This window comes from Arvicanthis niloticus, chromosome 3, assembly GCF_011762505.2.
Source record: "Arvicanthis niloticus isolate mArvNil1 chromosome 3, mArvNil1.pat.X, whole genome shotgun sequence".
NCBI lineage: Eukaryota > Metazoa > Chordata > Mammalia > Rodentia > Muridae > Arvicanthis > Arvicanthis niloticus.
Window position 1 is genome coordinate 96815073 of NC_047660.1, and position 21264 is coordinate 96836336.

General features: G+C 43.0%; 1 protein-coding gene across 2 annotated transcripts in view; it reads left to right on the plus strand.

The window, feature by feature from the left end:
• Ptprg (protein tyrosine phosphatase receptor type G) overlaps positions 1-21264 on the plus strand; it is a 670147-nt gene that overhangs the window by 455632 nt on the left and 193251 nt on the right. For both annotated transcript variants that reach the window (XM_034497422.3, XM_034497423.2), the window contains exon 5: positions 14726-14821. In XM_034497422.3, the coding sequence (XP_034353313.1) occupies positions 14726-14821 (96 nt within the window). The remainder of the gene's footprint in view (positions 1-14725; positions 14822-21264) is intronic.

The window sequence follows — 21264 nt, forward strand, 5'->3', positions numbered from 1 at the left end:
TCCTAAGAGTAACATTCCCTATGAGCCAAGTATCCTAACTCATAAGTCTGGGGGGGTCATATTTAAACCACCACGTATGGAATCTCAAATCCTGCTGAAGCTCTCCTCATTCAGTCTGAGCATCATCTCAGTTTCTATTCAGAAACAAACAAAAAAAAAATGTAACCAAATGCTCATGATCATAATACGCTGTGGCGTGGAGCTTGTACTTAGACATTCAGTTTTATTTACCTTTTTCCAGTAGCTAGTTCTTAACTTTTTATTGTAGTAAGTTGTACATACCATCAAATTTACCATTTTAACTGTTACTTTCATCATTCAGTTACTCTTCAGCGTGCAGTTCAGTGATGTTCCCTACATGCAGAATATTATGTGAGTGTCACCACCATCCATCTCCCCATTGCTATCATGTCAGACTGGAACTCTGTCCCCATGGACACTAACAACTCCCCAGCCCTCCTCACCAGCCCCAGCTGTGTGCACTCAGCTTCCTGCTGTTCTGAGAATGGCATCCAAGTGGTGGAGAACTTCATTTCCTGATTGTGTCTTTTCTCACTGTCACTTGTTATTCCTGATATGAGATTCTGAAACCCAGTATTAGTCTCTGGAGAATTCATGGGAGGGAGAGGCCCTGAGCCCAGCACACTGTGAAGCACCTCTTACTCTAAGACCATGCTGCTGTACTCTGCCCAGTGTGGGGCAACCTTGCTTCCCCATCGAGTTCTGAAAGATGGCTCTGTGTGGTGGCTCTTTATGGCCAGATTGGTAGGAAACTCAGCAAATAAACTCACCCTGAGAGCTGCTGCGGTAAGTTGGTTAAGAGCAGCGTGTCTCACAACTCTTTTCTTTACATCGGCCTCCTTCACAGTGTTGGGGAGCAAGGACCATCGCCTGACATTCAGACATGGCAAGTGAGAGGAGCAGTGGTGTGACTCAGTCCCTCAGAGCAATTGGCTGAGGAGGCTGCTGCTCGGCGTTTAGTCTCCAGATCCATCCATTAGTTTCCCCCACCCAACCCCGAGCTGGGGGAGCAATTTCGGGTCTATCCTTTTTCAGTTTGGGGGTGGAAGTTGTCCTAGTAACAAATACCTATCTGGATCCTACCCCATTCTCTATCCTTTATTCAGAACCCCCCCCCAACCCCCGCTAGTATTTCCCCCAGCCGAGCTTGCTTACATCATTCCTAAGCCCCTGCATACACGTATTTGGCACATGCAACATTCTGATGGGTACAACATTATGGGACATGCTGTTTTGAAAATAGGATGTAGTCATAATGTATTTAATTTACTCATTGGCTTTCTCCATTGAGAATGTACATTTGAGAACTTTCAGTGAACATTGATCACTTTCTCTCCCCTTCTAGGTGGGCTGTTTTGTTAATTCTCCAACATATTATGCAGAACAAGGGCTTTCTCTTTATATCAACAAAGGGAAGGCAAAGATACACATGCATTTGCCTTTGCATCTGTAGGACCTGTAGGAGAGCATTGATTTGCCTAAGTAAAAAGCCTCAACAAGTAACGAAATGGCCGTCCTTAGGGAGAGTTGTGGTAAATATTAATTGGGGGTTTCTACCCCATCTTAGATCATTTAGTTCCCAAATAAAAAACACAAAACCTTTATATTTATAATAAGCCTTGAAGCACTAGAACTGGGCAGATATTAACCCTCTATGGTATTTTGTCTACTTCCCTGTCAATAACCCCAAGATATTACTTGCAATGTTCTGCCTAGGCCTTTCCTACTCCAACAGCCGGGCCCTCATGGCCATGTGTTCACAATCTACCTACTCCATAGTGCCTTCTTCCTTCTCTTCCTCCCTCTTTTTGTGATCTCTGCCTCAGACCCCAAGCCCTGGAACCTAAGCCCCACCTACCTCTCTTAGGCCCAGCTACAGACTGTAGTAGGCATCTTTATTCAACCAGTAGTTTTAAATTAAGGAGCAAGGTTTACCCAACAAAAGCTGACATACATGAGGATTCACTGGTGTTGAGGCAACTAGACCTTGGGATGCAGAATTTAGAATTACAGTACATAGCAATAAACCAATCCTGAGCAATTCCCCCTTTTTTTCAAATGGCTCAGTGTTATTTTAAATGCCTATTAGGGCAATATTAAAATGAAATTAAAAGCGTTCATCCAGTGCCTGAAAGCTAAGAAAGTACATGAGTTCAAATCAGTAATAGAGTGAGAAGTTGTCATGCTTTCTCTATCTCTCTCTGTGTCTGGTACATACAGGTGTGTGGGGAGGCCAGGGTTTGACCTTGGTGTCCTGTTTAATTGCTTTCCACATTTTCTTTGAGATAGGTTCACTCACTGAAGCCAGAGCTCACTAGTTGAGCAGACTTCTGGACTGCCTTTCTGTGACTCCTGACACTGAGGTCACAGATGTGCACAACAATGCTCTACTTTTCCGTGGTTGCTGGAATTTCAAATCCATGTGTCCGTGCTTTCAGGGCAGGCACTTTACCAACTGCTGATATCCCCAGCTCCTTTCCTCCATCCTTAGGGCAAAAATAAGAGGTGCACGTTGTTCTCAAGGGAAGGTTTGAGCCACTTGCAGGGGCCTGTTTTGAAGCAGCCACCACTGCTCATTGTCATTTTACTGCTGTGAACAGACACCATGACCAAGGCAACTCTTTTAAAGATACCATTTAATTGGGCTGGCTTACAGGTTCAGAGGTTCAGTCCAGTATCATCAAGGTGGGAGCATGGCAGCATCAGGCAGGCATGGTGCATGCAGAACTGAGAGTTGTACATCTTCATCTGAAGGTTGCTAGCAGAAGACTGACTTCCAGGCAGCTAGGATGAGGGTCTTAAAGCCACTTACTCCAACATGACCACACCTTCTAATCATGCCACTCCCTGGGCTGAGCATATACAAACCATCACACTTATTTTAGGCATGTTCATAGAGATTTTGGAGTATTGCATCCTAATCATTGTGGTTTTTTTAAGCCCCTGAAGATTCCAATGAAAGCCCTTGACTGTGTAAGACCAGGACTGAACATTTGTGTTAACAAGTCTATGTGAGCTTCTCATCACTGCTGCCAGAATAAACAAGAGGGGAAGAGTTTACTGAGGTGTCAGTCCATCCTGATATGGAGGGTGTAGCATCCAGGAAGCAGAGAACAGGGCATGACTGTGCCATGCTTATTGTCTCCTTTAGTCATCTGTTCCATCTGAGTCTCCCACGTACAAGACCAGTGCTGTCCATATTCAGAGCAGGTATCCTCCATTTACTTAATCTGTCTGGAAATGGACTCACACATGCACCAACAGGTTACTTTACTAGTCAGCTAGATGTTTCAAAACAGGCTATGAGCTCCTAAGGGGGAGACACCAAAGCCCAAGTGGTGAGAAGTGATGAGCATGGATCAGTGCCCTCCACATTCTTGAGCAGTATGCCAGGGCATGTGAAGGCACATGCCTTGCTAGAAGGCACATCTCAAGCCTTAGAGACCCTTCTCCCATTACCAAACATCTCTCTACAGCTGTTGTTTATAATGAGTTGAGCATCAAGAAAAGGTCTAAACAGAGAAAAAAAAGATGTTTCCTGTCATGTGGGAGGGAACAATCTGCCCTCAAAAAATAAGCATGAGCCACCCACCCAGTGTCCAGGAGTTTGCAAAGTCTCTTCTTCAGATGATCCCGTTTTAAGGGACCTTCTGCTGTAGGTGGTCTGGAGTGACCAGTGCTCCTTGTCTTAAATGCACCACACTGGACTCTATAGGATATGGTTTGGACTTACAGAACTCAAACATTTGAGAAGTCACAGGGATATCTTATCTATATATCCTCAGAAATATTTTATAAAAAACATTGTTATGTGTGTCTTGTGTACATAAGATAGAGGACAACTTCACATGTCATCCTTGGGAGCTCTGTCTGGCTTTTAAAAGAGAGTGTTTCTCATTGGCCTATGCCTTATCAATCAGGCTAGGCTAGGCTGGCCAGTGAGACCAAATGAGGCCAAGCAGAGGCTCTCTTTGCTTCCCCAATATTGTTATTACAAGCATTCACCACTGCCTGTGACAGCTTTTACGTAGGCTCTGGGGAGCAAACTCAGGTTCAAATACTTGTGCCCCGAGCAGTTTCCCAACTGGGCCATTCCCCTTCCATAGCCATACCTTATGGAGACTCTGAGTTGATACTATGCTTCATTGGGTAGCACAATGGCCTTGCTTATCTTTGCACCATTCATGGAGAGGCCTTGTGGTAGGAGCAGGGAAGGGGCCATAACCACTGCCACACCTGTACTAATTTTACTTAGCTTAATTGCAGTTTTACAGCCTCATGATGTTACCCACAACCCATTATTGGGTAGAGAGTACAAATTGAGGAGTAAGGAGTGAAGCATAATGGGAAATTGGGGCGAGTGAGTAACAACCTGAGCTCGGGCTCCTTGCATTTCGAAACGGGAGACATATTGCCGATTTCTAGTTGGAGTTGAATGATTTATAACCTTTTATTTGTGGTTGAGTGTTGCAGCCTGTGTTGTCATGGAAATTCTATTGAATTTATAGGCCCATTTATCCAAAATGATTTTCCAGACTTCATTTCATGGTGAATCATGTGGCTGTTACTCCCAAGTACAAAGCGATTTCGACAAAGTTTCACTTTACAAGAAGCACAAACACCAATGGTGATTTTCATGTTTCTGAAATACAAATGAGTTCCATGTGCACCCAGGGTCTCTCCCTTCTTCTGTGCCCAAAGTAGTGAATTCCAGAGCTAACTTCGTACACACACACACACACACACACACACACACACTACAAACATGAGGTAACAATGGCTTGTTTTTGTTTTATTTTGCTTTCCTGAGAAGGGTCTAAGAAATTGAATTTGAGGTAATCCTCCTGCCTCAGTTTCCCAAGCTCTGTGTGTTACCTTGCCATTTTATTTTGTTATTTTTAGTTATAATCCTTTCTTAAATTATTTATTCAGTAGGGAGCATGAGCAGATGCGAGGCACATTCTGATCACATATACTGAACTGCATAGTGAATTAACTGACCCCTTATTACACGTTTTGTTGGATCTGTAGCATGGCTGCTGGCCTTTAAGTTGTGGCAGACCTCTTGCCTAGCCTCCCTAGTGCTGGGATTATAGGCGTGGGCATCATAGACACTGTGGAGACAGATTATGTCCATCCCAGGTCCAGCAGCACAACTATTTGAGTATTTTTTTTTCTAATCACCATTGAGCCTCATGTACAAGGAAGATCGTTCATATGTAATGGCATGCAGCTGAGTTCTTTCTGGCATCCACTGCTCAGGCCCGAAAGAGAAATCAGCCTCCCATGGGCCTTTTGGAGGTTCTGCCCTAGGGGAGCTACTGTGTTGCCTTTGAGCTGCAGAGTGAGGTTTCCTTCCCTCCTTCCCCTCTTTCTGTGCATGAGGTTTATGTGGCTCTGCTCTGTGAACTCTGTCTGTGATTGTGGCTGGAGAGAAGCTGTTTCTGTGTATCTATCTGTTACATCCTTGGATGTTGGATGTGCTAGTCCCCATCTAAGAATGTTGTATGCAACCCATTCACAGAGTTTTTTGCATTTTCTCTTCTTCCTCTTAAACTAAATTTAAAGCCATGGACAACTGTGATTTCGAGTGTGTAAGACATGAGCAGGTGCCTTACTTTGCTCATTTTACTTGCTAGTTCCTGTAGAGTGCTGCTGTACTTTTTCTTGAGTGTACTCTTGGGGATGTCAGTGGCTTACTTTCTGTGTCACATAGTATTAAGTGGAGAGCTGCAGCTTTTTGCTAACTTTCCTAAATGGGTGATAAGGGGTTGAAGCATGATACAGTTCAGAATGTGCAGTGCAGAATCTATCTCAAGTCTGCCCAAACTTCTGTGTTACTCAAAGTAAAAACTTCACAAATAGTACAGAGTGAATTCCTGGGAAACACAACTTTGCTTAGTCATCAAGGGTTCAAATTCTTCCCTGACAGAGGAGAGATGCAAAGATATGTGCCTGGACCAGGAGTTCTGAAAGCCTCTCATGCAGAAGTGTGAAAAGGAGGAGAGAAGTTAGAACTTCTCAGTAGGCCCTCACTTGACCTGGTCCTGTTCTTATGGCCCTTAGACGTGGTGTGCACTTTGGGCTCATCTGCTCCAAAAAGTAGAACTCCAGGTACAAAGATGCCAGAAACATCTTTGCCTCAATTGCAGAAAGCAATTAATAAAGATCCGGGTGTTGTGTGCTAAACAGTATGGTATTAAGCAAGCCTTCTGGAGTGTTTATTTGAATGTCACTTTGCCCACAGAGATGCTGAATATCCGTTCCTCTTCACAACTTACTTCTTCTAAAAATACTCTTTCTATGAAAGCTGTTTGAGCCTACACCTTTGGGAGTGACTCACCAGGAGACTGGCTGGCATGTGGAAAGGATCGATTTCACCATAATTGACACATCCCTTCTGCTCATGCAGATTGACAATGGGAAACGTGAGCTGTCTCCTTTACCCTGACTTTCCCCAAGCAGTGCTTAGCGTACTGAGCTGAGAGTGAGTGGCTTCTGATTTCCAGATGGGAACCCTGAGCCAAGGGTCTCATGAGGCCATGCTCATCTTTATGGATCTACAGGTAGTTAATGGATGCTAGAAGAGAAAGGTTTTCTTGAGCGATGTAGTCACTAGTAAGCTACCCATTTTCCTGTGACTAACCCCACATCCAAGTGACTCTAATTAGACTAACTGGATCACCAAGTGGGTACATGAGAGTTAGTAGGTACAATACTTTGGAAGAGAAAGCAGAAATGGAGAACAAGAAATGGAGAGATGAGAGGTTGCTGGTGGTGGTGTGTGAAGAGGATCGGAGAGCACTATTACACATGAAATTTCATAATGAAATCATATTGTATTTAGTCAATACATACTAAAAAGAGATAAATAAGTCCAAAACCTTCCATCAGCAAATGAGCCCTGATTCCACAACCCCAAGGTCTTTATCTCAGAGTACCCACTTACGGGACAATTTCCTCTCAGGCACAAGAGGGTGAGCTGGGTTGTGACTGGAGCTGCATTCACCTGAGAGGAGCCTGATTCTGATGAATGAAGATGTGGTGATCGGGTCACTGAGTCAGATTGCTTTCATCATGTGATATGCACAGGGCTAGGTGACTTAGTCTGGAGTTTGGTGTTGCAATCTGGTGTCTGAAGGCTGACATTGCAGGGACCTCATACCTTTCACTGATTAGAAAAGATTAGAAAGTCCACATCATGGAGGTGAATCTAGTAGACTCTTAACATTCTCATGATGTGAAGCTTAAGCACTTCAAAATAAAACTTTCTGGTAATAATACCACAAAAAATAGTGATTCTTCTAAAAATACCTCCAGGAGCTGGAATGATGGCACAATGGCTAAGAGCACATACTGCTCTTGCAGATAATGTAAGTATGGTTCCTGGCACCCTCATTACATGGCTAACAACCACATGTAACTCCAGTTCCAGGAGATCCAACGGCCTCTTCTCGTCTGCTCGGTATCTGACCTCATATGCACACACACATATGCCCATTCCTGGACTTTTATGTATGCAAATAAATCTTCATAAAATGTAAGTGCCCTGGATCACAGTGAACTCTGTTTGGTATTATGAATTATTATATAATATATATCGTGCAATTGTTTACCATTCTCTCCATGATTAAAATGAATTCAACATTTTCTGCTTGAGTATCATACTCTCAGTCCAGAGTCAGTTACAAAAATGGTTCAGTGTCTTGTGCATTAAAGAGAATTTAATATATGTAATCTATGCTTAACAGAACTATACCTGGGGCTACTTAGCCACTTTATGGGAACTTTAAAAACTTTGATGCCAGGAGCTTACATCCCTTTGTTCTTTCTGTGTCCTGATGCCACTTTGCCTCTTGTTATTTATTCCTAGAAATATCAAAGGCTTCACAACCTTGTTGATGAAAGGACTTTTGTCATTTGGGCTTCTTCACTCAAGCTACCCAGTGCCCCCACTCATTTATCCTTTCAGAAACAAACTACTATTTGTACTGACCAACGCCATGCCATGCACATTCTCGAGCCAAGTTGACTTATGTTCTGCCTGCATAGATCTTCCTGGCTAATGGCATTGGTAGAATTCAAGAATTGGAACATGTTTGATGTTTTGATGGTTGATGGTTAAACTTGATTGTTAATGTAATTGGATCTGGAATCACCTGGGAGACAGTTCCGTGGCCATGTCTGTAATAGTCTAGCTTGGACTGACTAGGGTAAGAAGATCCATACTGTGTATGTGTGGTACTATTCTAGGGGCTGGGGTCCCAGGCTGAATTAAAAATAATAATTATAAAAGTGACTTGAGCACATGCACACACTATTTGTCTATGCTTTCATGGTGAATGGAATGTGAGCACCTACCTCAAGCTCCTGCTATCAAGATTAAGGCACTGTGCCCTAGAACTGTGAGCCAAGTAAACCCTCCCTTCCTTAGGTTGTTCCTTAAGTTTGGCTTGTTCTGTATAATGCAAATGCAATCTGGCTTAATAGAGGCAGTAGTACATCGTAAGGACTCAGATTATGCTTCTTCTGTGCTCACATCACCCAGTACGAGTTATGCAGAAAGTGGACCAAAAAGAGCCTTCTGTGTGCTTAGATTTTCTCTTTGTCCTCTTGAGACATTTTCAGTCTTCGGCACCTTTTCCCTGCCCACTGCTGCATCCCAGTTGGCCCTCCGCTCTCAATTATTCCCAGCCATGATTAAAAACCTGCATTTCACCTCCTCCCTCCTTTACTGCCTCCATCTACGTCCTTCTCCACTCTGCTGCTGCCTGGTTAGACTTCACATGCCATTTTTTAACCCCCTCGAGACTGAATTCAATCTTTCTCATTATGTGTCTGTCTTGGTTGGAGGCACATGCACATGAGTGTATGTACCCAGTGGTGCCAGAAGAGGGCACCAAATCCCCTGGTGATGGAGTTGCAGGCATTTCTGAGATGCTAAGGATACTATACAGGTTCAGGATACTAGACCCAAGGCCTCTGCAAAAGTGTTTTGCATTTGTAGCCACTAAGCCATCTCTCCACTTCCTTTAACTCTTCTATCCTGCAGCTTTTATCTGTGTATTCTTTCCTGTGTGAAAACTTCCCAGCAGGCCCAGTTAGCTACATCATTTAGCCACTGGACTTTCCTCTGAGCTGCCTGGGCACTGTTTTTCTTCTTTATTTCACTGTGATTCCCCCCACCTCCTTGCCTTGCATGGGAGTATGTAAGAGAAACAGAGTTTTCTAGAAGATACTATAGCTGCAGCACTTCACAATCTGCAGAGAGCAACTTGAGAGTTCCTCTCTTGAGTTGGGGTAGTTTCCTTTTGTGTCCATAGTTACAGTCACCTGAGAACTGAATTGGGCACACACACATAACATTAGGCATTAGAGAATGAGTTCATGTTTTTGAAGCTGTCCCATTCTTCCCCTTGCTGGACCAAGTTAGGCTTTATTTAACATGGGCTTCACTTGACCACCATCCATCTACTGCCTTAAGCTCTTTTCCCATGGATCTACCTAACTTTGGCAATCTAAGAAAATGGCAGCTTTGTCTCATTAATGGTACTTGGTCTTCTAAGCATTGACTGTGTCTTCATCTGTCATGGCATCTTACAGAGTCACCATTAAGAAGACATTCTTGTCAGGTGTAAGGAAACACAATGATGAAGACCTTGATCTCTGAGGGAAAAGGTCACTTTTCGATACTAATGTGCTCTTCCTTTTTCAGAGCTTTGAAAATGTTGGATGTTGGAGGTCTTGCAAATGCTTGCCTTTCTTGCCTGATATTCATGGCAATGTCTTATTCACAAAGTGGTAATGAGTGATAACACAAAATTCAATATACTGTAGGTGGTCAATAAATATATGGAAAGTGACAATAATGATAAGCCTCTTCCTTCAGATTGATCATTTGTGGTTCATTCAACTTTACATGCTCAATGATACAAATTGAATGACATATACACATCCAGCTGCAATGCATGGAGAATCAATTTAAATGAGTGCAAAACTGAGCAGTGTAAGAAGAAGGGCAAGGAGCATCTGAGTCTCTGAGTACATTCCTTGGCACCCAAGGCCATGCAGTATTGCCAATTGTCGGTGTCCTCACTGTACTCACTCCATATTGCCCAGTTGTGCGATCATCTCCTCACCTGTATTAGCACCTGTGACCTGGCCAGTGATGAGGCTTCCTTCTGATTTGTTTTCCCTTATAAATTACTACATTCCAAGTATCCTGTGATATCATATGGTGTTCTTAGTGAGGCATACCCTGACCTGGCTAGAAGGAGGACTGTCCGGTTCTTCCATAGGCATGATCAGGCCCATCCTCATCACCTTGGCTTTGAAATTTTGACCCATGGTCTCATGACTTTGTCCCACAATGCACTACCTGTCAGTGGCTTTCTAGTTTAGTTTCATTCAGGCTGTCTCTGTGAGAAAGGAGAGCTATGTGACATGCATTCACACAGTTGGTTCCGCTTCCTTTCCTCTTCAGTAGACATCCTATTCGGAATGGATCCACTGGCCTTCAGCTAGGGGGACAAAAGGCCTTTTTATGGTAGGAACCAATAAAGAACAAGTTGAGGCCAAACCAATGTGCCTTATCCAAAGGAGGTACAAAAAATAAGCAAAGGAAAGGACAGGGTTATAGCTGCATGATGGGAGAACCCACTCCAGGGGCCTCCTGCTGGACATAGCTGGAACGCTTTCAACAGCAAGGTTATAATGTTAGGAATCTTCATGTGTTGAGTAAAGTAAAAACCAAAGCAGGCCTGTATAGACACACACATATAAATGAAAAAATCATAGAGAAGGGAGAGATGGTGTTTGTATGAGACTCCCTTTCATGTACGCAGGAAAAGCAGAGTTAGAGAAGCATCAGTGGATACCCAAACTGATGGTGGAGGGTGAAGAGCTGGGGGGCATGTTGTTTCACATGGTCTTCCTACAGAGATTTTTATTTCATTTTGAAAGGAAGATGAAAAGCTTTACAGTCCCCCTTGTGATATGACTGTGTTAAATAGTCCTAGTATTGAGATAAACTTATGCCATATTCACACTAGCCTGGTACACTGAATAGACATAGTAGTATTGTATGGCAGAATGTACTACCTGAATCGGCTCTTGAGAAACTGAGGAGACAGAGCACAGGTTTATGTATAATTGTCCTTGTGGCATCTTATTCTCAGAGTCAAGAAAGCCAGGGAGTTGTCCCAGATGGCAGTGGGAACAGACAGAACAGACTGGTAACTGAGTGGAGAGCTAATCCTGGATTGCATCCTGTACCCAGAACTGTAAGATGATCTGTAATGGGCTTTTATTGGGCACTTACTAAATTTGAAAGTGAACCGGGAATTAGATAATAGGATCACATGAATGTGAAATTTCCTTATTGTAACAATTACACAGTGATCATGTAAGAGGATATCCGTATTCTTAGAAATTACACACTTATGTATTCAGTAGATGGGACACATTATCTCCCTCTTAAGTGACTGAGTGAAAGATAAAAGGTGTAGTAGTAGAGGGGTGTCCGCAGAGACAGTGCAAGAGCCAGTGGGACAAACTGTAAATTATTGTGGAGCTGGTAGTAAGGATGTAGCATTGTTAGCAGACATCTTTGTCACTGGACTTCCTAGATTTTTCCCTCAGCTTGTTTGCAGCATTTGTCATTGGCAGAAATCACTATACAGCAAATATCCCTCATGTTTATGAAAAGTCTATGGTGGATCTTGGTGGTGGTTGTTTTTGTTGGTGGTGGCAGTGTCTGTTTCAGTTAAAATCTATGCAACCACCTGCCTCAGCCACCGAATGCTAGGATTAGGTGCCTACATCACTAACCATGGTTTGGATGTGGATTTTGAAAACAAGTGAAGAAACCTTGCAGGCTACTAGAGATTCGTGGGGATCAGATACAGGAATGACAAATAATCAGAAAGCAAAGTTAAGTCAGAGGGACTCCATATAAGCCAAACCAGGGTCATGAAGACCGAATTAACCAAAAACACTGTCAGAGGCGTCTTTACAAAAATAATTGCCATTCTCTACCCCGATTTTTTTCTCTTCAATAACAAGTTGCTAGAGTCCAGTTAATCCAGCAAAACTTTATCCCATTATTTACTTTATCTTTAGATAGCTTCACGTGTGACCATAATTCAGTAAGCTGCAACTTGAAAACAATAACAAGGGAAATTGATATTTCTAACCTGCACTAGTGGTCTCTTTAAAAGACATTTTATTATCCAGGTGGGTGGAGCATCAAATCATACATGTTCTCCAAAAATGCATTTCCTTCATGAGCTATAAATGAAAGTGCCCTTGAACAGATCTTATATTTTTATATATGTTTTATATCCCAGGGTATTCAGGTGCTGCATTAAATAGTACTGCCCCTGTTCAAGGGCTGAAGCATAAGAAAGCTTTCTGGAACCTACTTACTTTGAGAGTCTGAGTTTTAAAAGGAAAGTAAAGTGTAATTTTCTGAATACACTTGTGTGGGGATTTTTTTCCCCTTGATTTAGTGGCTTTGAACCTGAAGCAACTGACCCAATATCAAATGGATTGAGTCTACACCTCAAATAGTGGATCTTTCTCTCTCTCTCTCTCTCTCTCTCTCTCTCTCTCTCTCTCTCTCTCTCCCTCCCTCCCTCCCTCCCTCCCTCCCTCCCTTCCTTCCTTCCTTTCTCTCTTTTTTGTGGTTTTTTTTTTTTTTTTTTTTTTTTCGAGACAGGGTTTCTCTGTGTAGCCCTGGCTGTCCTGGAACTCACTCTGTAGACCAGGCTGGTCTCGAACCCAGTAGTAGATTTTTCTAAATGTAAATTCATGATGTCTAAAGCTGTCCAAACCACCAGCATTAGTAAGAATTCAAGGTCTTGGGAAGATAAATTTGTTTTAAAAGAGAAAATGTCCCAAAAGAGTCTCTCTCTTCCTCCCATGGTTTCCTGAATTTCCCTAGAAATTGATTTTGATGCCTTGGCTTCAACACACCCCTCAGACATGAACTTTTCCGTACCATCTTGGTTTATTTGTCATGATAGCTCCATTCACCTTTGGCCTAAACTGAGTCACCTTGATTTCCCTTGGTCTGCCCAGAATGTTGTGTTCAGTATCAACCTCTCTAAGCTCCCAGCTGGGATGTGAATATCCTTTCCATTAGAGGCTGTTTCAGCATGGCATTTAGGAACTTGGGGGGAGGGGGAGCTCTGTAGAGAAAGATGAGATCCACAATAGGAGAGCTGAGTGTTTTGAAGGACCAGGGTTGTCCTCAGAGACTGTGTCCAATGCATCCTCATTTAGATTGTATCTTTACCTTTTAAATTTTTATTCTGTGTGTGTGAGTGTTTTGCCAGCATGTATATCTATGTACAACTTGTGTGCCTGGTATCCTAGGAGGCCAAAAGAGGCTGTCATATCTAGAGTTACAGGTGGCTGTAAGCCACCATATGGATCCTGGGAATCAAATCTGATTCCTCTAGAAGAACATCCAGTGTTCTTAACCACTGAGCCATCCCTCCAGTCCTCTCACTAGGACTTTTTTTTTTTTTGGTTTTTGAGACAGGGTTTCTCTGTGTAGCCCTGGCTGTCCTGGAACTCACTCTGTAGACCAGGCTAGCCTCGAACTCAGAAATCCACCTGCCTCTGCCTCCCAAGTGCTGGGATTAAAGGTGTGTGCCACCACTGCCCGGCTCACTAGGACTTTTAAAAAGTCTGCGGGTGTTAGCATGTGTTGTTGTTGCTGGGTGGAGCAGTTCTGAGATCTGAGCACTGTGCAGTAATGCTGTACTTATGGTTTTTATCCTCATAACCACCCTGCCAAGTAGAAATACTTGACTCTATGTCGGGAAGCTGCTGTGGAAAACATCGCCTCCCTGAAGGTCTCCTAGACAAGGAGGCTGGGATGCTGGAATAAGAGTGTATGCAGTCTCAGGAGGCTTCTGTCATCCTTCTTTTAAATATCAGGGTGCACTGAAGAATTCAAACCATGCAGTGACATCAAGTTGATGTACCTGGGTTTTGTTTTGGTTTTTGTTTTTAATAAGAAACTTGGGCTAATTACAGAAGAAGGTACTTCCTGTTGCAGTGAGAGCATCTGGAGGTCAGTGTTCCTGTGATGTTCGACCTGACCGACTTGCTGGGCACTTTCTGAAGCACTTCCCTTGCTTTTACTTCCATCTTCCTAGAGCTTCTGAAGTACATTCAATGGTGTAAAGCGTGGAATAGCTTTTATGCAAAGTAAATGATAAAACTATTTTCACTGTTTATACTTGTTTCTTGGTGAAATTTCCGACATACACCCTTCAGGTGTTTCCTATAATCTCCAGAGATATGGCTTAAAATCTCCTGTATGTATGTGCAAGTGATCTATTCTGTGTTGATAAGGCAATGTTCAAGCTACCCCTCACAGGCTTGGTTTTCTACTCGACTGTGCTGAACTGTGTTCGAGCTTTGCTTCTTGGGAAGGCTTCATCATGACTCTGGGTAGAGGCCAGGAGAATGCATCAGTAATAATTAGTGTTCCGGACAGTGCGGATACAGTTAGGTGTTCTGAAGTAAAATGGCGGGGTGTGTGGAATGTACTCTCACAGGCTTTAGCCAAGGAGACCTGTGGATATGAGAATAATTTTAGAATGTGGAAAACATAGATCCTTTGTACTAGTCTCTACCTTTCCATAGATTGAAATTTTTTCCTAATACATTTTTTTAAACTACTTTACAGATGCAGATTTTCTTTTACAACCCAGACGACTTTGACAGCTTTCAAACAGCAATTTCCGAGAACAGAATAATTGGAGCTATGGCCATATTTTTTCAAGTAAGTTAACGGTGGCTGAAGCACTTCAGCCAGAGAGTTCTTTGAATTTTTTTTCCTTAATTTGCCGAATTGTTCCATGTTTAATGAATGCATCTGTTTTCTAGTTCACACCTGTCTAAATGAAAGATATTTCATATTGTCTAATGTGTGATTTAAAATGTAAATAAGTATGTTTAGAAACATAATGAAAATTTTTGCATGAATTATTCTGATTTTACTGCTACTTGACTGGCGTGCAGATTGAGGAACACATTTATCATCTAACTTACTTTGAGGCTGAAGCGTTTCGAACGGGTTACTTCAGAATAATAAGAGACAGATGGAAAGGAGGTGGCTTTCTTTCCAGCAACTTTGAAATTCGACTTTACCTGAAGAAACATTAATAAACAGCATCAACCACTTGCTGGGAAAGACCCTTTCTTTCTGTCCCAGGTCCCCATGGCAACGTCATCGTTCTCGAGACTCTCTCCAAGTTGGTTCACTTATGAATCACGGTTTTCCATCACTTGTTTTGTTTAAGATAGAGTCTCACATCGTAACGCAGACTAGTCTAGAACTCACAGTAATCCTCCTGCTTTAGCTTCCCTGTGCTGGGACTGCAGGTGTGAGCCAGGATACATACATAGATCTTTCTCTTTTCATGTATTTATATTGATTAGTACTCATAGCTCCTCTTATGTCAGCTTTTAATGAAAGGTAGAAACCTTTCATCCTGCTTTAGATGATGCCTCTCAGATGTATGCATGCTCTCTGATTCTTGTCTCTCTGTCTCCCCTCCCGCCCTATCCTCTGTGTGTGTGTGTGTGTGTGTGTGTGTGTGTATGTGTATGTAAGTCAGAAGACAACTTACAGGAGTTGTTTCTCTCTTTGACCATGTAGGTCCTTAGTTTTTTTATCTCAGGTTGGCAGGCTTGGCCAAGGCAAGTGTCTTTACCCACAGAGCCATGTTTCTCCCTGCTCCTGACAGTGACTGAATTGCCTTTGACAACAGCCTATGTCTCACTCTCAAGCAATTTCCACCTGGCTGTTAACCCATTGTTTCCTGACTTTCTAGCAGGATGCTTTTTATGTTTCTGGCTGTTACCTCCCACCTTTCTTCAAAGCTACTGTGAGCAAGCAGGCCCTACTCTGGGGGCTGGGGAAGGGGGTGCTATTTGTACAGGAAAGGATACTTTGTAAAAGGTAAATGTAAAATGTATTGGAAAGATGCATGCCTCACCAACATGTTTGAATTCTTTTATTTTTGATTCTTCAACAAACACTTGTTAAATGTAGGACCAATTAGAGTCTTGGGCAGGCAAGCCACCGAAACCCTTAACTGTGAAATCTAGGTTTTGAGTGTGTGAAATGTTTCTAGGACACAGCTCCTACTTCATGTATGAAGAAATTGAATGTATATTTCATTAGTTTTTACTTTACAGCAAATTTTGGCTTGCTGTCCTAGAGACAAAAAAATACAGGGCATATAATAAAAGGAGCAGAATTGTGTTGGGCTCATCTGTACTGAGCAATGATGTGTTTATAAAAAGATAAAGAGATGAGAGAGTATGTCCTGTGGGTGTGTGTGTGGAGAGGTATGGGGGAAGGAGATGTCTCAGCAGGCCCATGCCCAGGCATCTCTTCCACTGAGGGACACATAGGTATAGTAAGAATAGAGTTTATTCAGGGCATGGGGAGGGGAGCCAGAAGGGTAGTAGAGGCAGAAAGAGGGGAGGAAGGAGAGGAAAAGGGAGGAGAGAGGAGGGGAAGGGAGAGGAGGGGGAGAGGAGAGGAGAGGAGGGGAGGGGAGGGGAGGGGAGAGGAGAGGAGGGGAGAGGAGGGGAGAGGAGGGGAGAGGAGGGGAGAGGAGGGGAGAGGAGAGAGGCTGGCCATGAGCATGAGGATTAGGGGGAAGGGGCAAGAGAGCAAGAAAGAGAGTAGGGGGCAAGCAGTCCCTTTTATAGTAGGCCAGGCCTACCTGGCTGTGGCCAAGTAACTGTGGGGGTGAAGTTTAGACAGAAGGCTAACAAACACCTTGGTTCTCTTCTGGGTCAGGCCACCTGTGTGCTGATACACTGGAGTTTACTTTGTGTCTGCAGTAGAAAGAAAAAGTTCAGTCTTGTTCTTAAGTCTCAGTAGTGAGGAGCTGGTATGAACCATGCTCACAGAGGACCTGAGTTCAGGTTCCATGCTAGGTAACTCACAAGTGCCTGTAACTCCTCCAGCTCTAGGATCTGATCACCTCTTCTAGCCTCTCCAGGGCACACTGCACTCAGGTGCATACATTGACACACAAACACACATATACACATAATTTAAAACAAAAAAATTCTTTAAGAAGGAATGATAAGTATGAAAATCTGTTATTTGTCTAAAATATAAAGAGGTCTTAGTCTAACATTATTTCTTTATGGGGAAAGGTAGCTGCCATGCAAGTTTGACCTGAGAGCCATTGAGAATCCACATAGACATTACCAGGAGAAAGTTATTTTCTGACATTCACACGTGTGTGTCCTCCACCCCACGCACACACCACATCACACACAAACACACACTCATATGAACACACATCATGTACATACACATGTGCCCACATATGCATGCACACACATGTACATGTGCACACACATGTATACACACATCATGTACACACACATGCATACACACCTCTGAATAGTAACAGACCTTACTCCCACCTTGTCTTTGGTTTGATAATCCAGGGTGACATGCTACAAGTGGCAAGGCCAAGTTCTGTGTAGATTTTCAAATTCAAAGGAAACTTTCATTTTCCCAAATTCTGGAGGCTAGATAAAAAGCCAGCATTCCTTGGGAACATGTGAAACCAGTTTTCTACCACCCACCCCTACCCAAAAAAGCCTTTTCTCTTAGATCAGAGACAGAAGGGACTGACTGAAGGCCATAGGTGGTACCTATTAGCATACCAAAGCACATCCCTGCATCCAGGCTCCCTCAGCAACACAAGTCCCCAGTTAAGCATTTCAGTATCCAAGAGCATCCTAGCTCTTCTGGCTTCCTCCCCATTCTAAACTCCTCTATCTCATGAGCTGCCCCTACTTATTCTCCTTATAGCTCTGTCTGGCTATGCTCTCTCTTTAGCCAGCACTCTCTGTGTCCCATCCCTGTCTCCCTCACTCTCTCCCTCTCTATGACCTTTTTCTCTAACTGCTCTGCAACTGCTTATCCCCTGGCCATCCTCAGTCTACTACTTTCTCTCTCTGCTCTGGACTCTTCCAGATCCTCTGGCTGTTCTCGATGATGCTTTATCTACAACAAAAACCTTCCCCTTTCCCATACCATGGAGTGGTCCTGTTATTAGTTTATACATAGGTAGTGGTCCTATGTACAAGTCTGTTGTTCTCAGTAATTCTGGTGCTTTCCCTGCCTTCACCACAGTTATATCTGTGAGGTTCCCAGCATTGCCAGAGCACTGGATTCATCATAGGCCCAGCAGGTAGACCGAAGAGTCTTGTTTAGCTTAAATTTAGTTTCATACACCTGCTTTATTGCAGATCATACACATGATTTGTTGAAACTTTAAAGTTTTTAAAAAAAGTTAAGTATGGGAAGGTTTACATAAAATGTCTTGATACTCTAGTTGTTATCAAGATGGGGAGAGTCTACCTGTCTGCCTTGAAGGGAAGTGCCTTCCCTTTGTAAAGCAGTGTACCTTCCATTCAGATGGAAGCACTGCTCACGTCTATGAACTCTTAAAGTCACTATGTTGGGCATGAACTGCAGAAACTTTGAGCATCAGCCCGCATCCTTTGGTAACAGGTTAACTTGAGAGTCTGTCCTCATATAAAAGTTAGCAAGCAAGGCAGGCTTCCTGTAAGTGTTCCCCATGAGTCCAGATGAATGGCAGATGAACCATTTCCATGTGCAGGCACATGTGACTGTGGTGCTGGTCCACAGAGAGCCACTTGCTGTGTATTTGCTGGTAATCTGGCAGGAATGTCTTCAGATTATACCCCATCGGCTTCAGATCACACAGATCAACTTTGGGCTCCCAGCCCTTGGGAGGAAAAAAAGCTAAGTAAAACTAAAGTTTTATTTTAAAGGACTTAAAAAAAATGGATAAAGAAATTTGTTGTTAAATCATTGCAGAGAATAAATAATTAGTGTAGTACAAAAATTAAAATAATTATCTTGTTTTTTAGAGTAGAACTTTGAATATTCTCTATTGTTAACCTTGTTTGAATGCTGATAAAAATATAAAAATGCTCTGAGAATTATTAAAGTAGTCTTTTAAGCCATTCTCTTATTGTGATGCTTTCCCTGGGTTATCTGGTTAAACAAGTATGAATATACTCATGCTTCTGTGAGCTACGATCAGGAGAATAATTGGGCAAATTTTGGAATGATATTTTGCTTTTAAAATAATGCACTAAAAGATTTAATTGGCTTCCCTTGAAGTTTTGAGGGAAGAGTATCTCATACTCAGGATAAGCACACTTGGTGTAGGGTTGTACTTTTGATCAAAACTCCTGAATTAGGCTCACCTTTTCTGTGCTTCTCATTTATAAGCTGTTTCTTCCTTGTGCTGTGTTCTTCACTCATTCCATACTTTCCTGTTTTCTCATGAGGACTGGGGGGGGGGGGGGGGGAACCACATGACCATCTGAGGGCTCTCAATCTGGCAAGCAGAAGTTTGCTGCCGCCATCTTATGGACTCCATTACTGCTGCATTTGCACAGAGCACCAGGGGACTGTTGAGTCCTTTGACTCTTTAGTGGAGTGCCCAGGCATAGGCGTTCCCCTGCTGCCTTCCGTGTGCATGCATGACACTTCCTTCATTTGTTGTTGAGACTAGAGAACCTGGGTTGTAAATGTAGAAGGTGCTGAGAGGCGAGTACAGTTGGGTACCTTTTTCTTGTGTTTTAGTCTGGGTGGGATCACTTCTAAATCTGTGCTAAGTGCAAAGATATGAAATGGCTGCCGTGGCAGGAGTGGTACAGCCAGTCAGTGTATCTCTAAGAAGTAAATACATTGGATTGTGCTTGTCCATAAATGATCTATATACATACATACATACATACATACATGCATACATACACATTATATATATATATACATATATATACACACACACACACACACACGCACACACACACATGTATATATATATATATATATATATACACACAAATATATTAGAGTAGATATCTTGAAGTATTTCTCTTTTTTGAACATTTTTTTAAGATTTTAAATTTATACATATGTGTATGCCATGATGGTACAGGAATCTGGAGAGGCTAGAAAAGGTTGTTTAAATCCCCTCCTCCCCACCCTCCCACAAAAAGCCCTAGTTACAACTGCTTGTGAGCTGCCTGATGTGGAGCGGCGCCATTTGGAAGAAACTTGAGTCCTGTGGAAGAGCGAGTGCCCCTAATTGTTGAGCTGTCTCTCCAGGGCCCCTGAAGTATTTCTTCATGACAGCCCATCTTCAGGAACCCTTGGTGCACTCTCTGCATCTCATCTGAGCTGTTCTGTTTTCACCAGCAGAACTGCACCCTGTCCCTCCACTTTCAAATTCTGTTTCAAGTCTACCTAGGGTTCACCTGCACTCGATTGGGTTTCCCTAAGGTCTATGAAGTCATTCACCCCTCTTCCTTTCTGCCCCTACTTCATAGTTGAAAGGAAACATTAGAATTCAGATGTCTCACGAGTTGCTAACCTATTCTTTATATCATGTCGGCACTGCAGACTGCTTAATTATTTTTCTCCATCTGGAGAGGCTTAGTAATTAAATGAAATGGCAGCACCTGGGATTATTTATAGACATGGAGAAGGCAGGAGAAGTTCTTGGTGACTCATTGATCCAGAGCTGGCTCCAAAGTGTTTTTCTCCAGCTCCCTGCCTTTCACCTTCTACTCCTCCACCCATCAGAGGCAGATAGGACTTGTCCTTTTTTTGACCTGCTGTGGCTCCTAGCTTACATCTTATGTAGAAGCTGTAACATTGCTTGTTTCCTCTGGCCTCTGTGCCATGAGCTCATTGAAGGGCCAGGGCCCTCTTCATCACTGCTCTTTTTGTATGTGGCTGCTCTTGTAACTTGTGTGTGCAAATACTTAGTTGACCTTAATATGGAGGTTCTTCAGGGTTGATTGCTGCTGGGTATCGTCACAGTCTAACGGTGAGCAAGTATCGGAAGTGCTCACTAGGATGTGTTTTTCCTGGGAAGTGGAGTGTAAACTCTGTGAAGCAGAGGACTTTGGCTGCTCTTCTTCCTGTTTCTAACCCTGACCACGTCCACCGGCCCTCACGCCAGCACTCTGCCTCAGTTGCTCACCAAGTAAGTGCTCAATAGAATTAAATTAGAGGAAACACCTCTGAAGTTTTGCATACTATCCATGAATTGTGTTTGGGAAAAGGCGTCGTCCAGGTGGCTCTTAGTGCTTCCCCCATAAAGATACTGGTTATATCAGAAGTGCATGATGGGCAAA